The sequence below is a fragment of the Corylus avellana genome, chromosome 3, assembly GCF_965113065.1.
Source record: "Corylus avellana chromosome 3, dhCorAvel1.hap1.2, whole genome shotgun sequence".
In the NCBI taxonomy this organism is placed as follows: domain Eukaryota; kingdom Viridiplantae; phylum Streptophyta; class Magnoliopsida; order Fagales; family Betulaceae; genus Corylus; species Corylus avellana.
Genome location: NC_142492.1, coordinates 20,758,710 through 20,772,204, shown reverse-complemented (window position 1 = coordinate 20,772,204; position 13,495 = coordinate 20,758,710). Strand labels below are relative to the sequence as shown.

The 13,495-nt window shown below is 33.7% G+C and overlaps 1 protein-coding gene across 1 annotated transcript; it reads right to left on the bottom strand.

Moving 5' to 3' along the window:
• Positions 1-280: 280 nt before the first annotated feature.
• LOC132174828 (cytochrome P450 CYP72A219) lies at positions 281-7,396 on the bottom strand. Its single transcript, XM_059586520.2, has 5 exons — positions 7,032-7,396; positions 4,835-5,052; positions 2,453-2,697; positions 1,195-1,582; positions 281-994 (listed from the first exon to the last, which is right to left on the bottom strand). Exons 1-5 carry the CDS (start codon positions 7,300-7,302, stop codon positions 569-571), a joined length of 1,548 nt encoding a protein of 515 aa, XP_059442503.2. The 5' UTR covers positions 7,303-7,396; the 3' UTR covers positions 281-568.
• Positions 7,397-13,495: the final 6,099 nt, after the last annotated feature.

The window sequence follows — 13,495 nt, the reverse complement described above, 5'->3', positions numbered from 1 at the left end:
AACTAAATTACGAAAATAATAACGGAAACAATATAGAGAAACTAACACAAAGCATTTATGGGTGGTTTGGTGTTAAAACACCTACTTTCACCACTCAGTACAACCTTAAGGATTACATTGTGTTCATTAACTTTTTTTTTTTATAATATAAAGGTCCATGTTTATAAGGTGGTGAATAAATACAAGTTTGCTAATCAAGTCTTCTTGATTTGATTACAATCCCAATATTTGATTACAATAAGCTCTTAAATAATATTTGATATTAAGCTAATATGGAATATATGAAAAAATATTATAATTTTTTATATATTCTAACAATTCCAAATATGTTTTGACAACCACCTGTGATTGAAATCCACAACAATTATATGTCTGAATTGCTATCAATTTAGGCAAGAAATGTAAGAAAGGCTCCATATGAGACTTACCTGACCAAATAAATTTTGAGTTATCCGACCACCTGTCTGGAAGGGCAAGTGGATCGTCTCTCACATTACCTGCCTAAATTACTAGCTATTCAGGTAGATAATAGCCATGAATCCATATCCAACAAGTGATATCCGCTATTTTAGAGATTTCGTAGAATGATGTGAGCTCCATATTGCGGTTGAAGAGTTATAACAGAAGAAGGAGCATGAGCATACGATGGGGAAACCTCCAAGCAAAAGCGTTGTAGGATCATTGATAGAGTAAGTTTAGCTTCCATCATAGCAAAGCTTTGTCCAATGCATATCCGAGGACCCCATCCGAAGGGGAAGAAAGAAACTTGGCCCTTTGTTGCCTTGGAAACTCCCTCAGAAAACCTCTCTGGTTTGAACTCATGTGCATCATCACCCCAAAGTTCATGATCATGGTGGATGAGAATTATCGGCAAGGTGATCTGAACTCCGGCCGGTAAAGACAACTTTCCAAGCTTCGTTTCCTCGTGAACCTTTCGAGTAAGGAAAATTACTGGTGGATATAGTCTTAGAACTTCATACAAAATCATGGTCACCTATGACATTGATCATTGTGATTAATATTTTAAGAATTCATCAGCAAAATGGTGAAGCAATCTATGCAAATTCTCTTGCTAAAATGGTTGATTCAAAGAACTATTGAAAGCAAGCAATTTTCTCAAACCATCCATAACGTTTTTAAATAATTCATTCTGAGAAATACTATTTAGTAGACTAAGAAAAAAAAAGTACTTACTACTTTTAGGCGATTCAACCCATCAAAATCTGGTTTGTTTTGACCAAAGACTTGCAAAACCTCTTCTCTTGCACGTTCTTGCCAACTCGGATACCTAGTCAGCATAACCATCGTCCAAACCAGCAAAACCGAGCTCGTTTCTTGCCCGGCAAAATAAAAAAGTTTACACTCCTCGATTACATCTTTAAGATTGATACCCATATTCTTGTTGTTCCCATGTTCTTCAATTTCTTTCAAGTTGGATTCCATGAGTATGCCTAATAAGTCATCGTTTCTGCTTTCACCTCCCTTTATTGCCCTCTCTCTTTTGTTGATAATCCCTTTAAGGGAAGCTTGTATTTCCTTGTCAATTTCCTTCATCCTCTTGTTCATCTTAGTTGGCAGAAACCTACTTGCAAAACCATTCATGAAAATGTGAGGACAAGAATAGAGTGAATTACGTGCAACAATATGCATTTAACTTCAGTTTTTGGATGTTGGTATTTTTGTCAACCAAAAACTTGTTAGAATTTAGTCATTGGGTTTCTAATTTCAATAATATGGTTATTAGATTTTACTTTTTTGTTAGAATTAAGGATGTCATGTCACTTTTGTTTCAATTGACACATCAATGTCCAAACTAGCATCTAATATCAATGCTATATCATTAAGTGCCAACTCATCCATAGAAAAACAAAAAACAACAGATCCAACTACAGAAACAAAAACAGTTACCTTTGAATCATCCTAATATTGTGGATTTGTAGCATTGGAGGGAAAACTGTTAACTTTGACGTTGACATAGAGCTTGGGGTGTCAAATGAGACAAGTGTGGCAGGTAAAAACTGTTAGCTTTGACGGTAAAACGATAAAAGGACCAACTTAAAACTTGGGCAAAACTTAAACACTTATTCTTAAAATTGAAAACCCAAGAACTAAATCCAAATTAAATAAAAACTTTAAGGCAAGGCTCATGTATTTTAGCGGCGAGTGTTTTGTAGGTTTCGGGTTTTAGGGCTGCATGTGTTGGGTTATTTGGCTCTTTCTTTTGCTCGTTCTAGTTAAGTGTTTCTATTGTATACTGGTTGTATATGCGCCTTACGCTTTTTTATTTTTTTATTTTTATAAAACTTTCTTTACTTATAAAAAAAAAAAACATTCTTTCTAGTATAAAAATTCAAGTTGCTCTTTTGTTTGATTCATTTGATAAAGGAACCTAATTCAATAAGAAAAACTTAATTATTTAAGTATTAAAAGACATTGAAATGTTTTAGTTTACCTCCATCCCGGAATGTAAATAGATCGCGCACTTTGAATGGCCAGCTCCGCTAGCTCTCTTTGAAGTTCGAAAATATTTCTTCCTTCTTCATAACTACTCCCGAAGGCTGTTCGAGAAATCATATCACTTGACAAATTTTGCAGATAAGGCCATACATCTAACTCAATTGAACCGTCTTCAGAGACCAAACTTTCCCATTTGATAATCATGTCACTGCAACTTTGACGAAATGCTGGTAACATATTCTACATAAAAGAAGATGAAAAAATAACAAAGGAAATATATAGGTGAGTATCAAAGCAAACATATAAAATTAGCATATATCACATGAATATACAAATATTTCAAGTGTATTCTAGTTTGAAATCTGGGGCCAATGTCACAGTGGAGTGATTTAGGTACTTGATAGGTACTAGGTACAAATTAGTGTTATGCATACACACACACACACCCATATATATATATATATATATATATATATTAGAAAGCAGAGAGAGAGAGAAACTGATGAAATCATTAGGGTTACATACTTGCATCTTGAATATATTGAAGTGTATTAAACTGTATTACAATGGTATCTTTATACAGAAGCTAAGAAGTGGTGAACAAGAAAATCTAGACCAAATAAGGAAAAGAATGTTAAAGTATTGATTAAATAATTAAATTTACTTTTTCCTATTAGCTTTAACTTTTGGGATAAGTGATGATTTAACATATATGATATTAGAGCCAAAGTCCTAAGTTTGAACCTTAACTCCATTATTCACCCTCATTTAATTAAAATATTTCACGTGTTGGACTTCACCTTTTAAAATGAATTTTAAGCCCACACATGAGGGGAGTGTTAAAGTATTAATTAAATAATTAACTTTACATCTTCCTATCAGCAAGTTTTTGGGACAAGTAAATTAGGGCTAGAGACAAACCACAAGTGAATCCAATTGGAGCTGAATACAAACCACAAAGACATACGTCTGGTCCTTAAATAGAAATACAAGTAGATAAAGCCTAAAGTGATAACACATAAAGTTTTAATATTCAAATTCAAATAACTTTAATCATAATTACTTAAAACTATTAAACCTATCTAACCCTAATCTTATCCCTATCACACTGGTAAACCTAGAAGTAAATCATGCTAACATGGAAATATATAAAAATTCCCACATGCAGAGACTCCATCAACACGTAGGAAGGCCGCCAAGTTGATTGGGTGAAGGCGCTTGTGGTGGCTGTCTGCATCGCACCTTCCATAAATCAACTGATCTCTACCTAGCAAACTTGATTCCGGGGTTATTGTTCCAAAATGAGCTGCGGTGAAGGCGGTAAAAGCGGCAACATTAGTGCGTGGTGGCATGGGATGTCCGATGACATTAGAGCTTTCACAAATCTATAGATCTGTACCTTGCAAACTTGATTCTGGTTTTCAATTTCTAGAATATAGTTCAAGGAAGGCTTAGAAGCATTGAAAGTAGCGGCAATGGAAACAGATTTTTCAGGAAGCGCGTGAATTGCTAATTAGACTGATAAAAATTAGAGGCCAGAAACTCAAAAGGATGCTTGGAACGGAAAGATTGCCAAAGAGAGCAAAGAAGGGACACCAAGCAAATGCTAAAAGGCGTTTGCTAAATACCATAGAAAAGTGGCTCTAATACCATGTAGAAATATATAACGGTACATATAATATGAAAGAGAGAAGAGAGCAGAAGCAGAGAGAGAGAAACAAATAAAACCGTTAAGTTATTCAAAAAAAATAAAATAAAACCGTTAAGAACTATCTTGAATATATTGAAGTGCATTAAATTGTATAACAATGGTAAACAAAAAAAACCTAGACTAAATAAGGAAAAGAATCAAAGGTAAACCTAGAAGTAAATCATGCTAACATGGAAAATATATAGGAAATACTCTATATAGAAAATTGGCTAAAAGTAACGAGTATTTTTTTTAAAGTGTTTTGAGAAGTGTTTGGCAATTAAAGAGTAATGTTAGAAGAAAGACTAGAATCCTCCCAAATGTAATATTGTTTTTAAAATCACCATTAAATTTGAGGTGATCATTATTGAGTTTTGATCAATTGGTGAATTTAAAAGCCACATCACATTTGTGAGGACTAAAGTCCCTCCTAGCATTACTCTTGGCTAAAAGCAACTATTTTTTTTTTTTTTTTTGCAAATGCTTCTTCAAAGAGAGAAGAAAACAGTTGTAAAAAATATTTGCATCATACCGATGGAATTAAATTAGGGACTAACTTTTGAGATGAGAAAACATTCATGACTCAACATACAACATTTTTAATCAAGATTCAAACAGTAAGTTTAATTCAAATGTCATTGTAATTGAATCTAAATGGATTGCAATAAATGGGAAGAATAAACTAACCTTCAGCTTCTCTAGATGGAAAGCTGGATTGATAATTTTTCTGTGTTTAGCCCATTTTTCAGCCTCATATTGTACTAGTCCGGTTGCTAGCAATTTGGTAAGTGGAGTTCCTCCTATCTTTCGAAAGTCATAGATCTTGGAGAAGATATCTTTCAATTGTTCAGGGTTCGTAATGTTCACCCTGGGTGTTGGGCCAAACCACATAAAAGAATTCTTACCTGCATGTTTTTGTTCTCTGTTTAGCATATATATATAATAAGTCGAGAAGAATATCTAATACTCTATTCAAATAATGGTTGCTGACATGCATATCATTTAAGTCAAGCGTTTCTTACACATAATTTCCTACAAATTGGGTTTTAGTAAATATCTTACCATGTGAAAAACACGTTTTTTTTTAATAATATGTGCTTCTCACATGCTTTTTTAATAGCACATATCACTTTTAGAGGCTTACATGGTGTGCTTAGCTTAATTACAAAAGTACACATTATTCCGTGGACACAATGACACATCACTTTTAAAAGTTAGCAGAAGTTCCGTGGCGGACACATTATTCATGACCTAGCTCATCTTAGGCATTTATAGTGAACTAGCTATTCTTTAGTTAAAATTTGGTTAGAAAACTCACTTTTTTCTAGTTTAACTAGCTCCCTCCTCCCTCCCTCCAAAAGCACTTTACATCAAACTCTCTAAATCTTTCTCTACTCAATTAAAACATTCTTCTTTATTATTACTTTACTCTTTATTCCAACAGTCATATTATGTTATAATGCATTTTAAATAATTAAATTCATCATTTTCTATTAGCTTAAACTTTTAGGATAAATGACGGTTGAGAATAATGCTAAACATCTCCCTTATGTCCTCTCAAAATTGATATGGCTTTTAAAATTACCATTCGATTTGTAATAAATCACTATTAAATTTTGATGCAATGATGATTTTAAAAGTCACATCAGTTTTGAGATGACATAAGAGGGACGTATAGCATTACTTGATGATTTAACATAGTATCAAAGTCAAAGATAATGAGTTCGAACCCTGACTCTACAATTCACTACATCTCAATTAAAATATTCTGTTTTGCGCCTCACTTATTAGCGCCTTACTAGATGAATAAGGGACTGGAATTTGTCCATACAACCTAGCTGTTCTACATGTAACATGTTTGGATATGCCTCTAGATGCCCTATTGCTTCTATGCAAAATGTGACAGAACAACCCAATTAGCAAAGTTGGAGAGAGAAACAAGAAAAGGGTTTTGAGAGTGGCAGCAAGTTCCAAATAGAAAAGGAAAAGGTGTTTAGAGAAAGGCAATGAACAAAGTGAAGCCCAGAATGGATCATGTATCAAGAGAAGAGAAAAGGAAGTATGCTCATTGACAAAATCAACCAGCCTGTAAAAAGCTAGGAATGCAGCATTCATAAGCTCCTCCACCATTTTACAGGGACCAAGCTCTACTTGTGCCCAATCAATTATGCAAACAACCATGAAGGTTATCAATTATGTGGTACATACAATTCAAGACAGAAATACCAACAACCAAATGAGACAGAAATGCCACCAATCAATTGGTAACATGCCTCATTTTTAATCGGTAGCATTTTTTAAGCTGTTTGATGCAAAGAACAGCCTGAATTCACATAATTTTAGAATCTAATATTTTTTGAAATTGTAAGGGATCCTTATCCGCAATAAATTATGAGGTACGTACAATTCAATACATAATGGAATGAAAATCATCAATTATGGGGTTCTCTGCCAACAACCATCAGAGAAGATACAATTCAAATTGAAAAAGAAAAAGCTTTAAATGCCAAATCAAATGAGACCAAGAGAAGAAAACCAACAGAAATTGAGAATGAGAGAACAAGATTTTAGAGGGACGCAAAAATCAGCATCAGCCCAATGACTTCAAAGTGCCAATTGCTCCAACTTTCTTGTCACCCAAACACTTCACAGAGAAACCAAAAAAAAAAAAAAATTCCAAGCAATTCACAAGAGAAATAAAATAAACCCACATCCTTCTAGTTCTCATTAACCTCCACATCATCCTTTTGACAAGAAAACACTTCACACCAAAAAAAAAAAAAAAAAAACCCATTTTCACTTCAACAAATTCCACGAATTTCTGTCAATGTATATTATTTGGCAAGTAAAAGGAATAGTTCACCCAACTAGGAATAGTACACACCATAATTCTTGACATTTTGATGGATGAAGGGGACGACACGTGGTGCAATATCATTGGTGAAGTTTATGGGGGTAGACCTTGCTTGATCAGACATCTTAAAGCTCTCCTTCAAGTCTCCAAACAAAAGGCTGTAGGAGTTGCCGGTGAGACCCTGCTCTCTCAGGCACCTCTCCAGCGCCTTTGGCCTCACCCACGCCCATCTGAACACTCTCCATGCTGATATTAACACCACCACGACGGCAACAATGGAAAGCGCGACCCATATTTCCATTGTTGATCAAGATTGATAGAAGCAAAAAGCAGCTCGAAAGGAAGAAGAAGAAGAAGAAGGAGGGGATAGTTTGATAGATAGGGTGATAGCCAAGTTAGTGATGTTTAAACACTAAATAGTACTGGGCCATTGACGCAAGTCGTCTTATCTCTGAAGACCTGTACGGCCTCAGCCAGCTGGCAGGATCCCTACCTCATCTTAAACTGTCTGTCGTCCACATGAGAAATAAGAACAAGTGAACTAAATGTTTGACAACATAATTACATCCTTACGGATTCTCTCAAGTTTTAGTGATTTATATAATATCTAATTAATTATACTTTTTACTTTTTAGAGCATTTTTAGCCACGTTAATGGCTACTATTTTTTAACTTTTTTAGTTTAGCTACTACTTTTTTAGATACTAATTTTTTACAATGAACTTCAGTAGACTATGTATTTTATAATCTACTTTATTTAAATATTATTTTTAATATATTTTTATTATAGATAGAGGAGAGAGGGAGAGAGATGATAAAGAAAGAATAAAAAATGTTTAGAATGTGCTACAGTAAACTTTCAAATATGAAAGTTTACTATAGTAAATTTTAGGAGAATTGCTATTTTAAAAGGTCCGCTGGAGCACCAAAATTACTAAATTCAACTTAAAAGTTAGTTTAAAAGTCCTACTGAAGATGCTCTTAGAGAACAAAAATGCATCTCTACTGTAACTAACTTAATATTCTCCAGTTCAAGTAAAATAAAAATGATCCTAATTCATTCTAATATCCATAAAAATCATACTTTTAAGCCATTCATTTCACGTGATTAACTATGAATAGTTGGCGCCTTGGCGGAGCCTCATGTTGGTAATGGTTTTTTTTTTATGTGATATGATATTAAGTAAAAATAATATCGAGTTTTTATGAGTTAGTTATGTATTAATGTTCTTATTTGCTAAATAAGCATTAGCAAATTAGTCCATAAATAATTCCAAAGGTATCATAAATTAATGGTCCGGTTAGGGACAGAGGATGCCCCCCAATTTCTAAGAAAAAAAAATTATAAGGTAATTTTATTTTTTCAACCTATTGGCCCCTAGCAATAATTTTTTTGGCTACGCCCTGCTCATAATAGTTCATAATAGTTTATAGCTATGTCCCTGCGTCCGATTCTCTAAATCTTGAACAAAATCCAAGACATTGGCTGCATAATGTATTTGGGAGTGATTTTGGGTGTATTTGACAAACGTTTTTTATGACATTGGTTTCGCACTGTAGCCATGATTGACCACCCAGTACATGGAGTGACTACTGCATTCAGAGTAGCTGCACCTATATGGAAAAAGAAGGCCAAGCACCTCGTGTAAAGCAACCCTGCTAGTCTAACCAAATACCCTTCTACTTGTGTTTCTCACCTTTTTTTTTTGGTTTTTTCTATGCATCCGTTTAAATGTCCAAGGATTGCATGTCTTTTTTGTTCTTCACTCTCACACTTCCTTCTTCCTCCTTCTTCCCCACTGAGATTCACCCTCTTCGTCAACAACCTACTAGCAACCACGGTTAGATGCTCATGCCTTCTTCTTCCTCAGTGGCCCAATGACGGTGAAGAGCTGTAACCACGGCTCCATTCACTAGAGCCCGAACTAAGGTGATTTTCTCTTCATTTCATTGTTTCGGTCGAATCATTCCGAAGCTTTTCACGTTTTAGATTTTTGCAAATCACCTTGGATACTTTTGAGTAAAGGAAGTTGTGGAAACCCTTCTCCGAATATTTGTTCATATTTCTTACAACATCTGATTTGTTCTGAGTTAGTTTAGTTCATTACAGTTGATTTTGATCCTCTTTACTGTAATTGCTGTAAATACTAGCAAGTGGAGAGATATTTGTCCCGCATTTCAGACTCTGATCCAACTGTTCTGAATGAACAGTGCAAGTGTTCCAGTGTATATACCCAATATATATTTTTGACTGAATACATCTTTAAATAATTATTTTAGAACTTCGAACTTGGATTTAGCTAGATGTGCAATATTGTGCTAAAATAAAGGATGAGCTTCAATTTATTTACTTATTTTTTTCAAAAAAAAAAATCATTAAATCTATAAATTTATTTTCACGATAAAAGAATAGGGTTTCTTTTATTGCTTAAGAATATGGTGGGGAGCCTTAGACGATGATGCACTGGGATAAAGGAAAGCCTTGATGATAAAAAAGAAAGAGCACTGGGATAAATGAAATACAATTGATAACATTTTATTGAATGAAAAATCAAATTTATTCTCTATGTTTTTTGTGTAATTTCAATTTAGTAATTTGGTTTTAAACTTTGACAATTAGATTATTTAAGTTTTACTCCAATTTCGACAAAAACACAATATACTCACAACAGGAGAGAGAAGTGCAATATTTTTTCCATGAATTATTAAAGGGTCTTGTTTGGTGTTCTTGCTTCTCTTTTCTTTAAATCTCAGTCTATACTTAATGCTTAATACATGGTAAAGCACAAAACATGCTAAAAGTCTCCTTCATTTCACAACTAGAACAATTGGATAGCTCGTTGAGACTCGAAACAAAAATGTGAGCTTTTTTTGTTGTGACGTGACCGTGAAAATGCGAATAATTTTAAGCGTTTCATATTATGAGTTGTATGTTAATACTTTTTCTTTTATAACATTGTCAATGGAGCCTAATACTATATTGCTCGGATCAAAACAAATAAAATATGCTAGTTAGATGGAGGTTTTGCTTGTTTTTATCCCTTATTTGTTTAAATTTTGTGGTTTTGCGAAGATGATTATTAAATATAAAACAACCTCCTAATTTGTTGTAATACCCAATTAAATATAAAAGTCCCACAAGCTAATTTGAATAGACAACATTTTGTTGAACCATGCATAACACGCTTGGCATTAAATTTAACCATACATAATAAACGACATTTAATTGAATAACCATACATTTTGTCATGCCTGTGGTTCTTTGGATGCAAATGCCAGAACGTTCATCAACTGCCTTTGGTCATGGTCACCAGGAGACGCGTGTATGCTTTTGCAAATTGCCATGTCCGCTTCGAACCTCATAAAGTAAAGATAACCCAGGTCGGTGCTACTTTGAGTGCCCTAAATTTAAACATGGAAGTGGAAAACATTGCAACTTTTTTGACTGGGTTGACGACCCTGACAATGATCATACCTGCGCAATGTTATCTGAGCTGAAGAAAAAGAATATACTTCACCATAAAGAAGCTATTGAGAGTCGACTCCATTTTCTGCTTATTGCACTACGCGCTCTATGTTTGGCTCTAGCTTCAATGTTCATGTATCTTATTTTTGAAATACCTCAGGGTATTGATCGGCGTAGGCTGCCCTTGTAAGGAAATGTTTTTTCACAAAATAAAGGTGTGTTGTATTTAAATGACAATCCTATATGTAACAACATAGTTTTACCTAACTGGCATATTTTCATTGAATCACTATATGCGGTCTATGTTTGGCTCTACCTTCATTGCTCATGTATTTTCATTGTTGTATTCAAGTGTAAACAAAGGTTTTTTTATTTTTTATTTTTTTATTTTTTTTTATTTTATGCAATCATTACAACCTTCCCTTTTATTATAATTCTGCTTCATCTTTTTCTCTTTGATTGAATCACTTTACACCTAAAGCTGTATAATTAGCTGCATTTGTTGTGTTTTTAAAGTGTTACCTAAAGATAAAGATAACTAGCCTTCTTTTAGGGCGTTTACATGACGGCATTTTTTATTTTTTATTTTATTAAAGATAAAGAGAAACAAGCAGAAACAAACCATAGAAAAATAAATAAATAAATGGAAGAAACAAATCGTTGTGAGTTTTAATTACTCGCAAGTGCACGAATCGTTTGCAATAAAGGGTTTTGTAAGTGCGAGGTCAATCCCACATAAAATTGTGTTTTTGAAAACAATTTTAATCTAAACTAATTAAATCCTAACCTAGTTCCAAAAGGTTTTTGATTCTGAAAGTGAAAACAAAACAAAATTAAATTAATCAAAAGATAAATAGTAAGGTTTCAGAATTCACACTCACCAAATCAAAGCGCACATTATTATGTTTGTTTATACATCCGAATTTCAATAAAATCCTATGCATGTTCATTTTTATAAAAATAACCTATTGAAAGATTCTATGAATCCATCAATTACACAAATCACAATGCATATCCAATTTAAATCAAAATCATCCAATGTATCCGTTTTATTAACGAAAAACAATGAATATCCAATTTAAATTGAAAGATGCAATGTATCCGTCGGATGAAACACATTGAATATCTAACTTTGGCACAAATATTACTCTAAACAATCAATTACAAGAACTTAATCAAATAATTGAATCGAAACGAACATACATTACAGTAAACGTCGGAATTGTACGAACAAAACATAAAAATATGCAAACGAATCAATAGTGAGACTTCATCTTCGACCTTAGTTGAATGTTTAGCCTCTCATGACAAAATGAATCATAAAGAAACTAATTAAATTCATTAAAATCAAAGAACTTACAAAACAATTCATGTTGAGAGCTACAAAAACCCATAAAACACGAAAATGACAAAGAACAACGCTCGCTGGCGCGCCTCCGTGTGGTTTACAATAAAAAAAAAAAATTGATATTTATAATGTTAATTAGGGTTTCAGCGCTGCCAGGTCCAATGAGTGCGCTTAATTGCACACTAGGTACGCTTGAGCGTACTCGTGCACGTTTCAGCGCTTTAGCGATGTAGCACACGGGTGCTGCTTGCTTGGGTGTATGCGGGGGTGCACTCGAGCGTGCCTTGCATGGACTCAAGCACAAATATGCTCGAGCATGGAACTGTGCGCTCGATCGTGCCCCTTCTAGAAATTCTTCAACTTCTTTGCAACTTCCACACTTAGACCGCAATTTTCTCCTAACAACCTGCAAAACACTAAGACCCCAAAACTAACAAAAACTTCAGAAAATAATAAAGCTAAAGGCTTAGCAAATGCTAATTAAGGGATCCAAATATGCAATATTTGGCACTCATCAAATACCCATAAACTTACATTTTGCTAGTCCCTTAGCAAAACAAAATGAAAAACAAAATCAAAGCATGAAATATAAGTCCGTTGTCGTGGGAGCGATGATTGCATTTAGTATATGCAACAAGCCTTTTAAACCCCTACGCATCCCTAGAGGACGAGTGAAGTCTCGTGAGGGTTTAACAGGAATGATACCCACAAACATTGTCAGTGCTATGTCATTGAAAAGAATAAATTTTCACATAAACCATAATTCTCATTCATAAGCAAGCTTATCAAGACAAACACTATCATTACAGTCATTAGGAAATCCAAAATCAAAGAACTCATAAATGGAAAGTTGAGACAACATATGCTCAAATAGCTGCAAAATAAAATTAGCATACAATCACGAGGCTTCAATTTATTCACAAGATAAATACCTCAAAATTCATTGGAATCCCTATCAAATGAAACAATCAAGGCAAGATATGCTTTTTTTTTTTTTTTTTTTTGGGTACAGGTTGTGCAATGTTTAGCTCCTTTAAGCTTTCTAATTGCCATATGTAATGAGTGTTAGGCCAATTACTCCCAAATCAGATGGTTTTAGGGCACTAGATGTAGAAACATCCCTAGAGGCTTAAAAACTCAAGTCAAAAAGGCTATAAAGCCAAACTAGCCATACAATTAACCAACTTGAATTTCACAACTTTTTACACGAACACTCAATGCTTAATGAGGCAAGAGGTCCGGTTACTCAATTAGAAACTCAAAATGATTGTTTATTTTTTATTTTTTTATTTTTTTTATTTTATTTTCAAGCCAAGGTTATTCATTAACAAATCATCCAACAAATCTCAAGATACACATGATTCAGTTCAAATTTTATACCTCACAGACTCTATGCTAATTTGCTCGTGATGATAAACTCAAAACATGTAAAGTCTCTCTAGCCCAAAAATGAGTAAAACGACTCAGATAGATTCCTAATGACATGATGGTGTGTTAACAATGTTAAACAAGCCAATGAAAATCAAACCACGGCTACAGCTAACTCATGCTTAACATCAACATAGCATTTTTTTTTTTTTTAACAAAAAGATAAACATATAAACAAAAAGAGACAAAGTGTCTTTCTATACCCCCAAACTTGAATTACACATTGTCCTTAATATGTAATGGAGAAATACA

Coding starts and splice junctions, on each gene's coding strand:
- LOC132174828 (XM_059586520.2), bottom strand. CDS start 7,302: ATGGAAATATGGGTCGCGCTTTCCATTGTTGCCGTCGTGGTGGTGTTA. Junction 5,053..7,031: donor TCAAAATGTCAAGAATTATG/GTGTGTACTATT, acceptor AAAAACATGCAG/GTAAGAATTCTTTTATGTGG. Junction 2,698..4,834: donor TCCATCTAGAGAAGCTGAAG/GTTAGTTTATTC, acceptor TCTTTTATGTAG/AATATGTTACCAGCATTTCG.